This window comes from Heterodontus francisci, chromosome 36, assembly GCF_036365525.1.
Source record: "Heterodontus francisci isolate sHetFra1 chromosome 36, sHetFra1.hap1, whole genome shotgun sequence".
NCBI lineage: Eukaryota > Metazoa > Chordata > Chondrichthyes > Heterodontiformes > Heterodontidae > Heterodontus > Heterodontus francisci.
The window spans coordinates 41234406-41249249 of NC_090406.1; the positions used below are offsets into that span (position 1 = coordinate 41234406).

General features: G+C 42.9%; 1 protein-coding gene across 1 annotated transcript in view; it reads right to left on the bottom strand.

The window, feature by feature from the left end:
- Positions 1–3174: 3174 nt before the first annotated feature.
- uhrf1 (ubiquitin-like with PHD and ring finger domains 1) overlaps positions 3175–14844 on the bottom strand; it is a 39218-nt gene continuing 27548 nt past the window's right edge. The window contains exons 11-16 of the mRNA XM_068016567.1: positions 14608–14770; positions 12637–12774; positions 12346–12460; positions 6033–6193; positions 5599–5697; positions 3175–4360 (exon numbers count right to left, since the gene is read on the bottom strand). Coding sequence (XP_067872668.1) covers positions 4214–4360; positions 5599–5697; positions 6033–6193; positions 12346–12460; positions 12637–12774; positions 14608–14770 — 823 coding nt within the window. The 3' untranslated portion in view covers positions 3175–4213. The remainder of the gene's footprint in view (positions 4361–5598; positions 5698–6032; positions 6194–12345; positions 12461–12636; positions 12775–14607; positions 14771–14844) is intronic.

The window sequence follows — 14844 nt, forward strand, 5'->3', positions numbered from 1 at the left end:
TCATCCTGGCTTGGAGAGCTACTAGCTTCAGTTGCAGACATGTTAGTTTTCAAGCACACACAACCACAAGAAAACCTGTACTGAAATCTTGCGCTTTTTTGATTAGGAACAATTTGGCTTCCCACTTCCAATTTCTCATTTGTCTGTGGGTCAATTCCAGATGCTAGCACCCAAATTTCTGTTACAACTGGGTGAGAAAGGTGTCTAGGGGTCCATCTCAGCCTTCACCTGGTCTTAATTTTAAACACACTGTGCTTTTAGCTTTCAGTTCACTGCTTTCCACTTATAAGGCAAAGAAACCAGCACAAACAGGCTTTCTTAGGTTTAAAGAAGAAAGGTTGAAATTTATTAAACTTGAACTTAAGCTCTAATTTGGTTTGACACCTATAAGATGCACACACGCTAGCATGCATATGCGATACACATGTGCAAATAGAGACAGAAAAAATAAAAATAAAGTGGAAAAGTTTGAGTCAATATCTGAAGAGTTTCTGTTACAGTACTTCTAGCTCACTGTAGAGTCCTTGATTGTTGGTACATCTTGCTTTTCATTGGGGCCCAGTATTCTTCTTAAACCTTGTTTGCTGTAAGAGACTTTTCTCTCTTGGGGTTCATGAGTCTTCAGTGGATTTAGAGGCTTGTGAAAAAGAGATGGGAACAGACAGGAGCGATCTTTTCAGTTCAGGAGCAAAAAAGTATTTCAGTTCAAACTCTCTGTGGCTAGTTCAAAAGACCCTGGAACAGCCAATTCGTCATGTAACCAGCTCGTCCAACCAGTCCTGGATTGTATCACCTTAGCAGTCTCTGGAATGCTCCTCTTACACACAATACCCGGTGATCAAGGTCCATTGTGTAGGTATACCCACAGTGTTAAGAAAGGAGTTTCAGGATTTTGACCCAGCGACAGTGAAGGAACAACAATATATGACCAAGTCAGGATGATGAGTGACTTGGAGTGGTACTTGCAGTTGGTGGTGTTCCCATGCGTTAGTGCATGGAAGGACAAAGAACCATTCCCTGTCTGTTAATATGCAAATGTCTTCTCCAGCCATGACTGATCTACTTAATAAGTCACTTCCTCACTCCAGCAATGGTTTAAAATCAATGTTCATAACAAAATTAATGTGCCTCATTCTTGGCAGGTGGGGGTCTAGCATGACATTTGTCACACCAACTTAAGTTACCTGGCTAAAAATTCTGTCACAGCATACATTTAAAATCAGAAAATAAATTTTACTTGTTCTGCTCAGTCCAACAGTTGTAACTCAATTTATTTGGTATTACATGTTCATAGCTGCATTATCCTCACATGTATTAGTAAAATAAATGTTGCTGTGCCATATTGAACTGTGTTGTATCCAACACTATTTGGGGCAATGATATTAGTGATATGCTCCAAGAGTTCTTTAGGTACAGCCCTTATGCCACTTTAGAAATCACAATAAACTCAACCTTTGCTCTTAATGTGTGGATTAACTGAGTTCAGCAGGATCAGTTGACATGGCAAGTTACAAGGTTCAATCTACAAAAAACAGACTATTTCACACACATTCAGTCCATTCACTCAAACATCTGTTCCTTCCTAGCTGGAGTCCTTAACCCATTTGTTACATCTCTGACATAGGAAGTACAGGTGGGTACTAAACATCTTCTCATAAAATGTCATTTTATAAAAATGTCAGCTATGCCACCTCAGTAGAAGGAAATTTTAAAAAATCAGCATACCAGTCTACTGTACAAATGCAGGAGAGTTTTTTGTTTCATGAGATGTGAGCAGTGCTGGCAAGGCCAACATTTGTTGCCCATCCCTAATTGTGCCTCGAGAAGGTGCTGGTGAGCCACCTTCTTGATCCGCTGCATTCCATCTTGTGTAGGTACACCCACAGTGTTGTTAAGAAGGGAGTTTCAGGATTTTGACCCAGCTACAGTAAAGGAACAGCAATATAGGTCCAAGTCAGGATGATGAGTGACTTGGAGTGGTGGTGTTCCCACGCGTCTGCTGCCCTTGTCCTTCTCGGTGGTAGAGGCCGTGGGTCTGGAAGGTGCTGTCGAAGGAGCCTTGGTGAGTTGCTGCAGTGCATCTTGTATATGGTACACACTGCTGCCACTGGAAGAGGGAGCGAATGTTTAAGGTGGTGGGTGGGGTGATCAAGTGGACTACTTTGTCCTGGCTGTCAAGCTTCATATTGTTGGAGCTGCAGTCATCCATGCATGTGGACAGTATTTTATCACACTACTGACATGTGCCTTGTAGATTGTGGACAGACTTTGGGGAGTCAGGAGGCGAGTTATTCACCGCAACTTAACACCGAACCAATGTGTTTTACTGGGGGGACTGCAATATCACAGTACCATACTGAGCCATACAGATCACAACATTACTACTTTAATTCCAAGTCTCTGTTGAGTTAGTCAGAGCACCAACTGGGGGCATTATAGTTGGTCTCTGGACAATGGAGGAGACAAGGCAGAAAATGGTAGGGTGCCTAATGCCAACCGTTATACAGTAACCCCTGTTCGATGGCAGTCAGGGTGAGGCAAGGATCAGACTTGGCCATGATGCCTTTCAAAGTCAAGTCTACCCAGTGTCACCATCTAGCCTCAATTTAAGCTTGTAGTTTCACAATGCAGTGCAACTTGGCTATCTTGCATGGGATGGTTAAAAAATGTCAATTAGAGTTTTTAAAAAATTATACTGTTGAACTGAAAAGAAACAAGTACTGCTGCACAATATACACGAACCTTACATATTATGGAACAATGCAGTATAGATTTGCAGCAACTATGTCCCAGCAAGTTCCAATCTCTGCCGCAGTGTGAAACAGATGACAAGTACTGCAATTGAAATGTAGTGCATATTATCCTGTGAACATTTGTGCATTACCCAATGATGGCTCATAAGACAATGCGCCCTCCTTGGCCCAGGGTGGCATTGCCCAAGGAGCAAAAGGTCATTTTCATACTGTAGATTCTAGACATCCAGTCACAGCCAGAATAAGACAATGGCGGCTTAAATGTCGAACATAAACTGTATCAACATATTACAGTTTTAAAATGAGGGCAGATCATACAACAACACATCCAATTTTCAATACAGAAGTAAGATATATTTGATATTACTAGCTGCAAAGTTGATACTTCAGGGACTCGCGTACAAAAAATAAAAACCACAAGTGAAAAGCAAGAAACTTTATTTTAAGGCAACATATAGACACAGCATTTACCAAGTGAAAAATTTCCATGGAAGTCCACAAAGTTCCACAGCCTTTTACTACTGATTTAGCACCTTTAAACAATATTTTTAAAAAAAGGAATTAAACAAATTAGATTATGTCCAGTCTAACTCCATAAAAGCCTAAATCTGATGTATGAAATGATGTCCATGCAATGTTGAGGTACCATACTGCATCCTTTGGTATTGCCATTAGAGAAAGAGGGTGCCTGTGGAAAAAATTAATTTACAAGTACAAACATGTAGGTTGCAGGTCCCCTTTTGCTCAGATTACATCCCCTTTCACAAATTTCAATTAATAAAGGATTGCTTTTCACAGTTAACCAGGGTAGGAAAAAGACCATTAACAGGTCAATAAGCATCAATAAACAAGGAAAAATGTGTACAATTCTGAATTACAAACCACAAATAAGAGGTTACTGTTCTATAAAATAACAGCATCAAAAAACCTGCATAGTCCCTGCTAAAATAACTTTGATAAATTGATCTGAACAACTAGGTTTGTCAACCAATGTGCTATTTATTTGCAGTTTTTAAAAAAATCAGTGCTAGGAAGTCGCTCACAGCCCAGCCTTCAACAAGGACTAAGGCACTTATGTGATGGCTTAACATCAAGCAAGAGAATCAAGGCTGACTATAAAGGCAGTGTTCAGCTGAACCTACACTGGCCAAAGAAAATCCCCAGAAAATTATCCCCACTTTGAGGTAGTATTTTTTTTTTTAATTTTTTTTTCCCCCAGCAGTGTTACACCAATAAAATTGGTCGGCACATCTAGACAAGCTCCTAGACTAAAAACAAAACAAAATAAGCACAAAGATTTTGAAATTCATACGTGCTACACAGATAGATTGGGGAATGGGAAGTCAGCTACCCTGGATTCATTAGTCAATTTGCCCAGGCCAAAATGCCCATGCTCTTGAAAAAACGTCAGCAAATAAGAGGCAAAAAACAAACAAACAAACAATCTTAGGACGAAGGCATCACCGTCCATTACCATATCCTGGAAACAGTTGGGTTAGAAGAGTCTGCAGACTTTTGTTGACTGCCATGCTGCAGTTTTTGCCAATGTCATAGCGGCAGGCAGGACAGGTGTACACATCAGCCTTGAAAGAACGTTGTAAACAGCTCTAGGGGAAAAGTAAGAATCCATAAATTAAGAGAATCATTGTTAACAAACCAAATCTCTAATGGATTCGAACAAGTGATCATTTCAAAGCAAAAATGATCAGATTTAATATTCTTTAAATTTTCAGAGGATTTACTTAATGAAGAGGACTTCAGAAAAGCTGTTTGCAAGGACAATATGAAAACTGGTGATGCAAGAACTAATCTTGATGCTAACCCAAGAAGTAATAACATGTTTTCTAAGCTTCCTGGAAGAGATAGAAATTTCTGCTCAGTACTAGATGTCAGATGAGTAATGAAACAACAGGAAAAGTGGAGGGGTCGAGAGAGGTGATGGTGAGATTGAGCTGATTTCTTGTCCTAACCTTAGTGTGTCACCTTAAGAGTCAAATTCTATCTTGGCTCACTCTTATCTCTAAACTACACGCTTTATCTCACAGCATTATCGACAGGAATGGGATCAGCTACCATACACATATTGATGATAATCAACTATGCACAACCTTTTCCAACATAACCACCTCCATGTCATCACAATGCTTGTTCAACGTCACATAGACAAGTTACAACTGCCTTCAACTAAAGTTTGGGAAGGCAGCATTTTCAGTCCCTCCAATAAATGCTGCTGCATTACTACTGATTACATCCCAAGACTCGCCACTTGCTCAAGTTCAGCAGTAAAATGAGAGAACTAAGAAAACAAAAATCTATCTGAAACTTGAGGACTATGACAACAGTGTATTAGTATGTTATATACTATAGTATATGACAGCAGGTTATTGACAGCCAAACCCAATCAAACCCCTATCGGATAACCACATTTACATTCCAGTTGAAAACGAAACACATTCTGCATCCTCCCCTCCCGAGGCTAACTGCATGTTTGATACTCCAGCTGTGAATCAATCTCAGACCTTTCCTGCACAGTATGGCTCAGCAATGTACTCTTTGCCAACCGAGTTATTCCTATATTTACAGTCCAACCATTCCTATTCGCTTGAATTGATTCCACATCATTATCCTGTTTGAGTAAAGTTCCTAGGCAGTTCTCAGTACCCCAATTTCGGAAAGCAGGTTTACACACAAATGCAATTCTGAACCAGAGTGTCACCTGTGACAAGAAATATATGGATACCAGCAAATTCAATGTCTCTTGAAGCCAAATTAAATATAATCCCATAAAGAAAATGATCTAGATTAGTTTAACAGTGTGGGTTGGTTTACTGGTTACAGTACTTACTTTACAGACATTGTGTTGACAGTCTGTTGTAATTGGCTGGAATACCACCTCCTGGCAACAAATGCACAAGAATGTTTCCTCCAATTTTGACAAGAATTTCTGGAGAAACAAATTTCAAATCATCAATCTTTATTAGATATTGACAGACCATCTCCACACCATGTCCTAAAAATGCAACATTCATTTACGGAGGTTAATGTTCAGTGTTCCCTCCTGCTGTTCCTGACGATGTACATGAATCCTAGTGCAAGTTAAAAGATGCTAAATGTACTGGTACATACTGATGACTATACAATCTAGAAAGCTTTAAGAAGCTGCTTTAGCATCCAGCCTCAATTCATTTATTTTATAACAATGTTCCTAGGTCAGGGAAAAGTTTGCTTTAGAATTATAATCTTGCAATACAAAATTTTGCAACTGAGTTCAATCCTTACCGGTCCATCCTTAAGAGATAACAGTGCTTCATCCCACACCTTCTTATTAACTTCATCATCTTTTATGAGTTTCTTCTGCTCGGCAGTCAGCTTGAATGCTTCCACCTTCAATTTCTTGGGGGTGCCTTTTGGTGATGAGGTTGATGAAAACATATCCTCCTCTGGAAAGACAAAAGTTTTCAAAGATAGGCATCATCAAAATGTAGAAACAAGTCCACAAGACAGTAAAAAGGTTTGTGCTCATGTTTCATGATCTTTTTGACCATTTTTTCCACAAAGAATTTGGTGACGTCAGGGTGGGGGGCACGAAGTTACTATTAAATGTTGTGTTTTTGAAATGTCTTCACAAGTTTTAAAAAAATAACAGCATACAGATGAAAAGTTGGTTTCTATTCTATTAGGTTAGGAGGAAGATTTAACAAATGTAAAATAAAAGCAAAATACTATGGAAGCTGGAAATCTGAAATAAAAACAAGAAACGCTGGAAATACTCAGCAGGTCTGACAGCATCTGTGGAGAGCGCAGAGTTAACGTTTCAGGTCAGTGACCCTTCTTCAGAACTGGCAGATATAAGAAAAGTAAAAGATTTTAAGCAAGTAAAGCAGGGGTGGGGCAAGAGATAACAAAAGAGAGGGTGTTGATAGGAAAAGGTCACAGAATAGCTGACCAGACGGTCAGGGAGCAAAGGCGGAACACCTCCGCTCAGTCTGCAAGCATGACCCTGAGCTTCTCGTTGCCGGCCATATCAACACCCCCCCCCCCCCCTGCTCTCATCTCTGTCCAGGGATTGCTGCAGTGTTCCAGTGAACATCAACGCAAGCTCAAGGAACAGCATCTCATTTACCGATTAGGCACGCGACAGCCTGCCGGACTGAACACGGAGTTCAATAATTTCAGAGCATGACAGGCCCCCCCATTTTCTTTTATTTTTAGTTATTTTTTCTTCTTTGTGTTTATTTTATTTTAGTTTGTTCAGTTTGTTTCTACTGTGCCTACCCACTGTTTTTTTCATGTTTGTGCTTGTGGCTGTTCAGTTTTCAGTCCATTAACACCCTTTCTGTACTAATGCTTTGTCTTTCAGCACACCATTAATATATCAAAGTGATTGATGACAACGCTACGTCATCAGGATGCGCCGCGGTGCGCACACGGTCTCAGGCCCTCTGCGCATGCGCGGCGGTCCGGATAGCCAGGACCAGTTTGCGCATGCGCAGATGACATCATCGCGCAACGTCATCTTCCTCGGGGAACACGCCCGGTTGGCCCTCTGCGCATGCGCAAACTGGTCCTGGCAAGCCGGACCGCAGCGCATGCGCAGGTGGCCGGAGCCCGTGTGCGCATGTGCGTCAATCTCCCGAAAGCTTCGGCGCGAGTTTTTGAAAATGGAAGGAGAGGTTTCGTCGGGCATTTTATCTCAATTATTTAGTCATTTTGGACATTTGCTTCATTTTTATTAGACAGAGGAGATTGTTCCAAGGTAAGTTGCTCTGAAAATATTTACATTGTCTGGGGCACCGCATGTGCTCCAGTCCCTGTTGTTAAGTTGGTCTGAAAACATTTCAAGGGAGGGAGGAGGAAGGAAGGGGGGGAGGGAAGGAGAGAAGGGAGGGAAGGAGAGAAGGGAGGGAAGGAGAGAAGGGAGGGAAGGAGAGAAGGGAGGGAAGGAGGGGAGGGAGGGAGGGAAGAAAGGGAGGGAGGGAAGGAGGGAAGGGAGGGAGGGAGGGAAGGGAGGGAGGGAGGGAGGGAAGGGAAGAAGGGAGGTCGGGGGGGAGCAGCGGAGCGGAAGGGGAGTGCCTTTTTCTGTGCATGCGCCATAAACACAAGGACTGGCTGATGAGATGGAGCCAATTAATTTGCCCAACAATTGCCCAGAAGCACCTTCGGATGGAGGTGGCCATGCACTGGACATCAGTCGCGTGCCACAATCCATCGATCCTGAGCGTTTCACCCCCTGGCCTAATGATCTGATGGACCATACATACGCCTGCCTGTTCAAAGCTCCACTTCCCCCACCTGCGGTACCCTCTCCTTGCTGTTCAGTTACACAGTCACCTGTTCCTACACCCATCCAAGCAGTGCACGTGGACACACAGCCACATGTTTCCCCATCCGCCCTTGAAACAACCATGCAGAGCCTTGTGAGACTCCGCAATTGCCAGCTGCTGCCTGTCAAGCAGAGAAGGCGTCCAAAGGGGTCAAGCACTTGGGGAACATTCAGCAAGAAGAGACTGAGCACTAAAAGAAACAAGCATGCCGTGTCCAGTGGTAGCACAAATATGAATGCTCTTGCTGCGTACACAACTGGTGAGGTGGGAGTGCAGCCACACCATTCTCCATCCTCAGTGTTGCTTTAAGGCAAAGGTAGATAACAGTGAAAGAAATGGAGGATGATGCTGATAGTAGTAGACAGGATTAAATGGGAATGGATGGGAAGACGTACGAGTAGCATAACCACTAGCAGGGAACAGCTGGGCTAAATGGCCAGCTTTATGTTCATAGTCCAAAAGAAATGTGCTTCTTTTTCCAGCACCCTCACATCATTCATGTTTTCCCTGAGAGCAGCATTGAACCATCACGAGATAGGGGCAGTTACATCATCCTGACTCCTACAGCCGAGGTGGGTACTAAGTGATTCATTGGCCTATACTGCAGAGCATAAAGCATGCGCAACAGTAATTTCATTGGAGGGAGGGAAGCTCTGACACTGATGTTCTTTCATTATTTCCTTTCATGTAAAATGTGCCCTTGAGAAAACAATCCTTGACACTTAAGGACGGCATTCCAGCAAAGGAGGCAGTGCAGGAGATGACGCAAGGATGTGATGATTCCTGCATCTGAGGTGGGTAATAAGTGCTTCATTGGCGACGTTATCAATTGGTGCCTTCACTGCAGAACTTAAAAAGGTGTGCGCAACAGTAATTTCAGTGGATGGAGGGAGGCAAGCTCTGACTCTGATTTGCTTTTTTTCTTTTCATGTAAAACATGCCATCGAGAAAACAATCCTCGAGACTTACGGTCAGCATTCAAGCAACGAAGGCAACTGGATCATGCTGCGGAGCTCGTCACGATGTGGAAAGGAACATTGCATTCATGGATGAATTGGGAATGCACATTGGGATGCGCTTGGGGAACATTCACCAAGAATAGACTGAACTCAGACTCTTGTGACTTTGCCTTCTTCACATGGGCAATACAGTAGTGGAATAGAGAGCCAAGCGTTCATTCACCACAAGGCTCTCCAGGAACATTCTCTTTAGCTGTGCATAGCAGAGACTCGGCCTGTCTGTCTCACGGGAATGCTGGACACAACACTCATGCATCCATGCACAGCAGTTCCTCGGATACTTAATGAACTTAATAAAATTTTTTCAACAATTAAACCCAGAATTGTTGAGGTTTTGTTTTGCATGCTATTTCCCCGACTTTGCAACTGCACTTCAGATATTCAACTATGGTGGAGGGGTGGAGGTAGGGGGGGTGGTGGAGGGATGGAGGTAGGGGGGAATGGGTGAAGAGGGGTGGGGAGAGCGGGGAGGGGTGGGGAGAGGGAGCATGCAAAATGCAGGGACCAGACAGTTGCAATGCCTGAAGTACGGTGGAGAAGTAGGGGAGAAAGCAACTGGGTAGGGGATAAAGCAACTGGATTGGACATCCGCAGCTGGAGGGAACGGCTGAATGGAGAGGGCCGGAAGCGAGAGGCCGTAGAGAGCTGCGGGGAGTGAGCATGCGAAGACCTTGATGTCGCCGGGTCCAGGGACTGGCCGGTAAGTCTTTTGCTGTTGTGTTTATGGCGCATGCACAGAAAAAGGCACTCCTCTTCCGCTCCGCTGCTTCCCACCCCCCCCCCACTCTCTCCTCTTCCTCCCCCTCCCCCCCACTTCCCCCAGCTCTCCCCCTTCTTTACCCCTCCCTCCTTCCTCCCCCTCCCTTCCTTCCCCCCTCTTCTCTTCTCCCTTCCCCCCTCTCCTCCTCCCCGTCACAGTCACCCTCTTTCCCCCGCCCCGCTACCGCTGGTCTCCCCGCGCTGCTCTCCCCGGCCCGCTCCACTCTCTCACTCCGGCCATTGTAGTCCTGGCAGCTGCTACAGTCGCAAGCGGTGACGTTTTCGTGGCACATGCTGTATTTGCGCATGTGCCAAAACAGCACCACCTGCCGATCGCGTTGTCAACAATATGCCTTTGCTCCATGACCTTCTGGTCAGCTATTCTGTGACCTTGTCCTCTCAACACCTTCTCTTTTGTTACCTCTTACCCCACCCCCGCTTTACTTGCTTAAAATCTTTTACATTCCTTATATCGGACAGTTCTGAAGAAGGGTCACTGACCTGAAACATTAATTCTGCTTCTCTCTCCACAGATGCTGCCAGACTGGCTATGTATTTCCAGATTTAACAAATGGTTTGTTCAAGTCTTAGATTACTATATGCAGAAGCTATACCGAGTGATTACTTTCTAACCTACCAAGCACATCAGCAACTTCTTGCAGCTTCTGATTAACTTGCAATTTTGCTCCTTTACCCAATGTTAAAGTGAAAGTCATTCCCAATCCTAAACCTCCAGAAACTCCACCCCTGAACTCTTAGATCAATTGTTACTCCAAACTATTTAAATGTTCAGATTACGGGTATCAAGTTGTACCAGTAAACAGTTTCTTAAAGTTATAGACATACATATTTCATTTGGCTGCGTTTGCTGACAACACAGCCACTAGGTGGCAGTGTACTGGCCCATGCGCAAATGCAGCCTGTTCCACTAAAGCGTCACAGGCTGCGACGTTCAGGTGGCTACCAGGTCTAAAGATGTCGCTGCTGAAATAATCACACAAAGGCAACGTAAACCCATGGCAGCACACAATGGCCGGAGACAGCGAGGGGGCTGGGGGAGGCGGGGGGGGGGGAAAAGAGTGGGGAGAAAGCGGCCGGGGTGGGGGAGGAGGAATGCGCACCTACACCCTCCACCACTAAAGGTCTTCGGCCCCTCTCTCCCCGCATCCCCCCCCACCCTCTCCCCCGCATTATGCGATGACGTCATCTGTGCACGCGCCAACCAGTCCTGGCAATGCGGAACACAGACAGCAGGAGCCGGTTTGCACATGTGCGCATCTTGGCGCAGTCTGACGTAGTCAGCGGCCGGTTGCATTGTCAAGAATCACTGATTTCATTTTTGTGGCATTCATGCCTGTTTTACCATCCAGAATTTGTTATATTTGTTGATCAAAAAAATTTTCCTATTAACTGATTCAGCATCATGTCAAAATGAAGAGGGGTGCGAAAAAAAGTTAGGGAAGAATCTATTTGAGATTTGGAAAGAACTCGAACAGCAGTGTAGCATATTACAGTTCCAATGTTACACATGACTTGATTCAAGTTCACGACTGTAATCATTCACATTCAAACTACCCATCATAGCTGGCTATTTTTCAACAGTGTAAAGAAAAATAGCACCGTGGAGCACCTACTGGCAGACTGTTTCAGAATGTCACTGGGAGACAGGGAATAAATTTCCCATCTGAATGTAGCATGTCCATCTAGAATATTGGGATCTGGGGTTGGGGGCAAAGAAAAGTCTCATCTTCAGAATATTTTTCTGCACATAAACACAAAAGGTGGTCAAAATTGCCTAGGCTACCAAGATGCCAGAGTAATTCAGTAGGCATTGATAACACGTTCTCTCAATTATAAATTTAGGCCTCTGGATTACTAGTCCTGAAATAAACACTACACCACTGTACCCTTCCCTTAAAAAGGGAAAGGGAATCTTGAGATTTAATTTAATGCAAGTTTTTCACTTCCTTTCACATCTTCGTGTTCTCTTCACCAATCCTTTGTAGCCAGCAGGGCAATCTCACTGAAATCTGTAACTTAGATGGTTAGAGGGTCAGCAGCATTTTTCTGTTCATAAAGTGTGAATCTATAATTGGGCTACTTAAATTTTCTTTAAAAAAAGAGAAAAAGTCAAGACGACTATTTTACTTAATTGTACCAGGTTATTCCAAGACAACTTTTAGGTTAGATGAGGTGAACAGAAATTTCAGGTGTCTTTTTATTATATTTAAAAAAAAGACTGACTACTGTAACTCTCCCACATATCTCTACTTTAAAATAATATTTTCTCAATGCACCAGCCCCAATTTAGCAAGAACGGCCTAAGGCAAGATGAAGAAGAACTTATATTCAGAATCTATGCAAAACAAAATCTGTATAGCATTTTATGAACACATGCTGATAGAAGTGCTCTATCAGCCTGGACTGTAGGATATTCACCAGGCGAAAACTTAGCAATAGCTTGAGGTTTTCCAACTTTAAAATACAGACCTGCACTAGATTTTCTTTTCCTTTTGCTTGGTGTTGGCTCAGGATCTTCATCTCGCTTTTTATTCTCCTTCTCTCTCTCTTTATTGGCAACAGAGTCAAGGTAACCTTCAGGATACTATTACACAAAATTTGTTAATGGAACATATTCCTCAATTAAAGCAAACACTGAAAATTCATGTCTTAGCCCAGCTGCAATTTGCTGTCTGCTGAAAAAGTTAGGCAATACCAATTTTGCTAGCTCATACTGGTTGCAACCCATTAGATCATAAAACAGTTAAGACTAAAAGTTACCTGCATAGTTATTCCTAGCTTTTTCATCCTTTCCTTGCCATCTTTGGTCCATGGAGCTGGTTCTTCATCATCCCTTTTTAACAGGTATCTCCATACCAAGAAACCAGACTTGCCCTTCTCCGGCCAATATTTCACCACCTGTTCAGAAAAAATTGCCACATAACTCAAACAAGGTTTCTGTTTTCTTTTCCATCCCTCACCTTCCTCAAACCAGAATTACAGCTAAGGTGAACTGTACTTTTTAAAAAAAATCTTGAGAAAGCTATCAATTCAAACATTTGTCCAATTATAGGTCATATCTATGCGATCTTTAATATAACAGATTAGTTTAATTAGCTTAAACCAATTGCAGGTTATAGCTGCAACCCAGAAATGACCTAAATGTAACAATACAAGAAATCAATACAAAAAGTTATTTGCGTTGATAGATTAGCATTACAGGCCAACCTGGGACTAACGCGAGAAAATTTGGAAAAGGAAACCTCAAAATTAAAATATTAGCTACACATATCAGTTATACACAGCACTAATGAAAGGGAAGTCATGGTTGACCAATTTATTGGAGTTCTCTGAAGAAGTAACATGTGCTGTGGATAAAGGGGAACCGGTGGATGTACTGTACTTAGATTTCCAGAAGGCATTTGATAAGACGCCACAAAGGTTATTGCGGAAATAAGAGCGCATGATTTGGGTGGGGGGGGGGGGGGGGGCGGGTAACATAGTGGCATGGATAGAAGTTTGGCTAGCTAACAGGAAACAGAGAGTAGGCATAAATGGGTCATTTTCTGGTTGGCAAGATGTAACAAGTGGCAGGTCGTAGGGATCAGTGCTGGGGCCTCAACTTTTTACAATTTATATAAATGTCTTGGATGAAGGGACCAAAGGCATGGTTACTAAATTTGCTGATGACACAAAAGATAGGTTGGAAAGTAACTTGTGAAGAGGACATAAGGAGGCTACAAAGGGATATAGATAGGTTATGTGAGTGGGCAAAGATCTGGCTAACAGAGTATAATGTGCAAAAATGTGAAATTGTCCATTTTGGCAGGAATAATAAAAAAAAGGCACATCATCTACATGGTGAGAGATTACAGAGCTCTGAGATGCAGAGGGATCTGGGTGTCCTAGTGCATGAATCACAAACAGTATGCAGGTACAGGAGGAAATTAGGAAAGCTAACAGAATGTTATCATTTTTTGCAAGGGGAATTGGAACACAAAAGAAGGGAGGTCATACTTCAGTTATGCAAGGCATTGTTGAGACCACATCTGGAATACTGTGTACAGTATTGGTGTCCTTATTTAAGGAAGGCTGTAAATGCTTTGGAAGCAGTACAGAGAAGGTTTACTAGACTAATATATGGAATGGGCGGGTTGTCGTGAGGAAAGGTTGGACAGGCTAGGCTTGTATCTGCTGGAGTTTAGAACAGTAAGAGGTGACTTGATTGAAACATACAAGATGCTGAGGGGTCTTGACAGGGTGGATGTGCAAAGGATGTTTCCCCTTGTGGGAGAATCTAGAACTGGGGCTAACTGTTTAAAAATAAGAGGTCGCCCATTTAAGACAGATGAGGAGAAATGTTTTCTCTCAGAGTTGAGAGCCTTTGGAACTCTCTTCCTCAAAAGGCGATGGAAACAGAGTCTTTGAATATTTTTAAGTCAGAGATAGATAGATTCTTGATAAGCAAGGGGGTGAAAATTTATTGTGGGTAGACGGGAATGTGGAGTTGAGGTTACAATCAGATCAGCCACGATCTTGTTGAATGGTGGAGCAGGCTCGAGGGGCCGAGTGGCCTACTCCTGCTTCTAATTCATATGCAGCGGGAACTAGGATCCAAGTACCTTTCCCATGGCCTACCAAATTTGAGGAACATGAAAACAAAATTACCAACATCGCTAATTTTAACGTTCCAGTTCCAAAAGCTAAAGAAAGCATACAAATTAAAAACTTCATAAATTATCTTGTACGCACCTTATAAATGCCATCATAACGGTTCCCTTCTTCTGGTGCATACTTGCTGTGTTTGCGGCCTTTGGCGCTTCTCACAACTCTGACTGATTTTCCAGCTCTCCAATCTTTAGCGTCAGCTCCCACTTTGTCATTAATGGGAGCATTACAGTTCAGAGCCAGAGCCCTGCAAAAAAAAGTTACTCTCCATTTCCTTTATATAGCAAACTATACATTTATACATCAATACAGTACTTAACC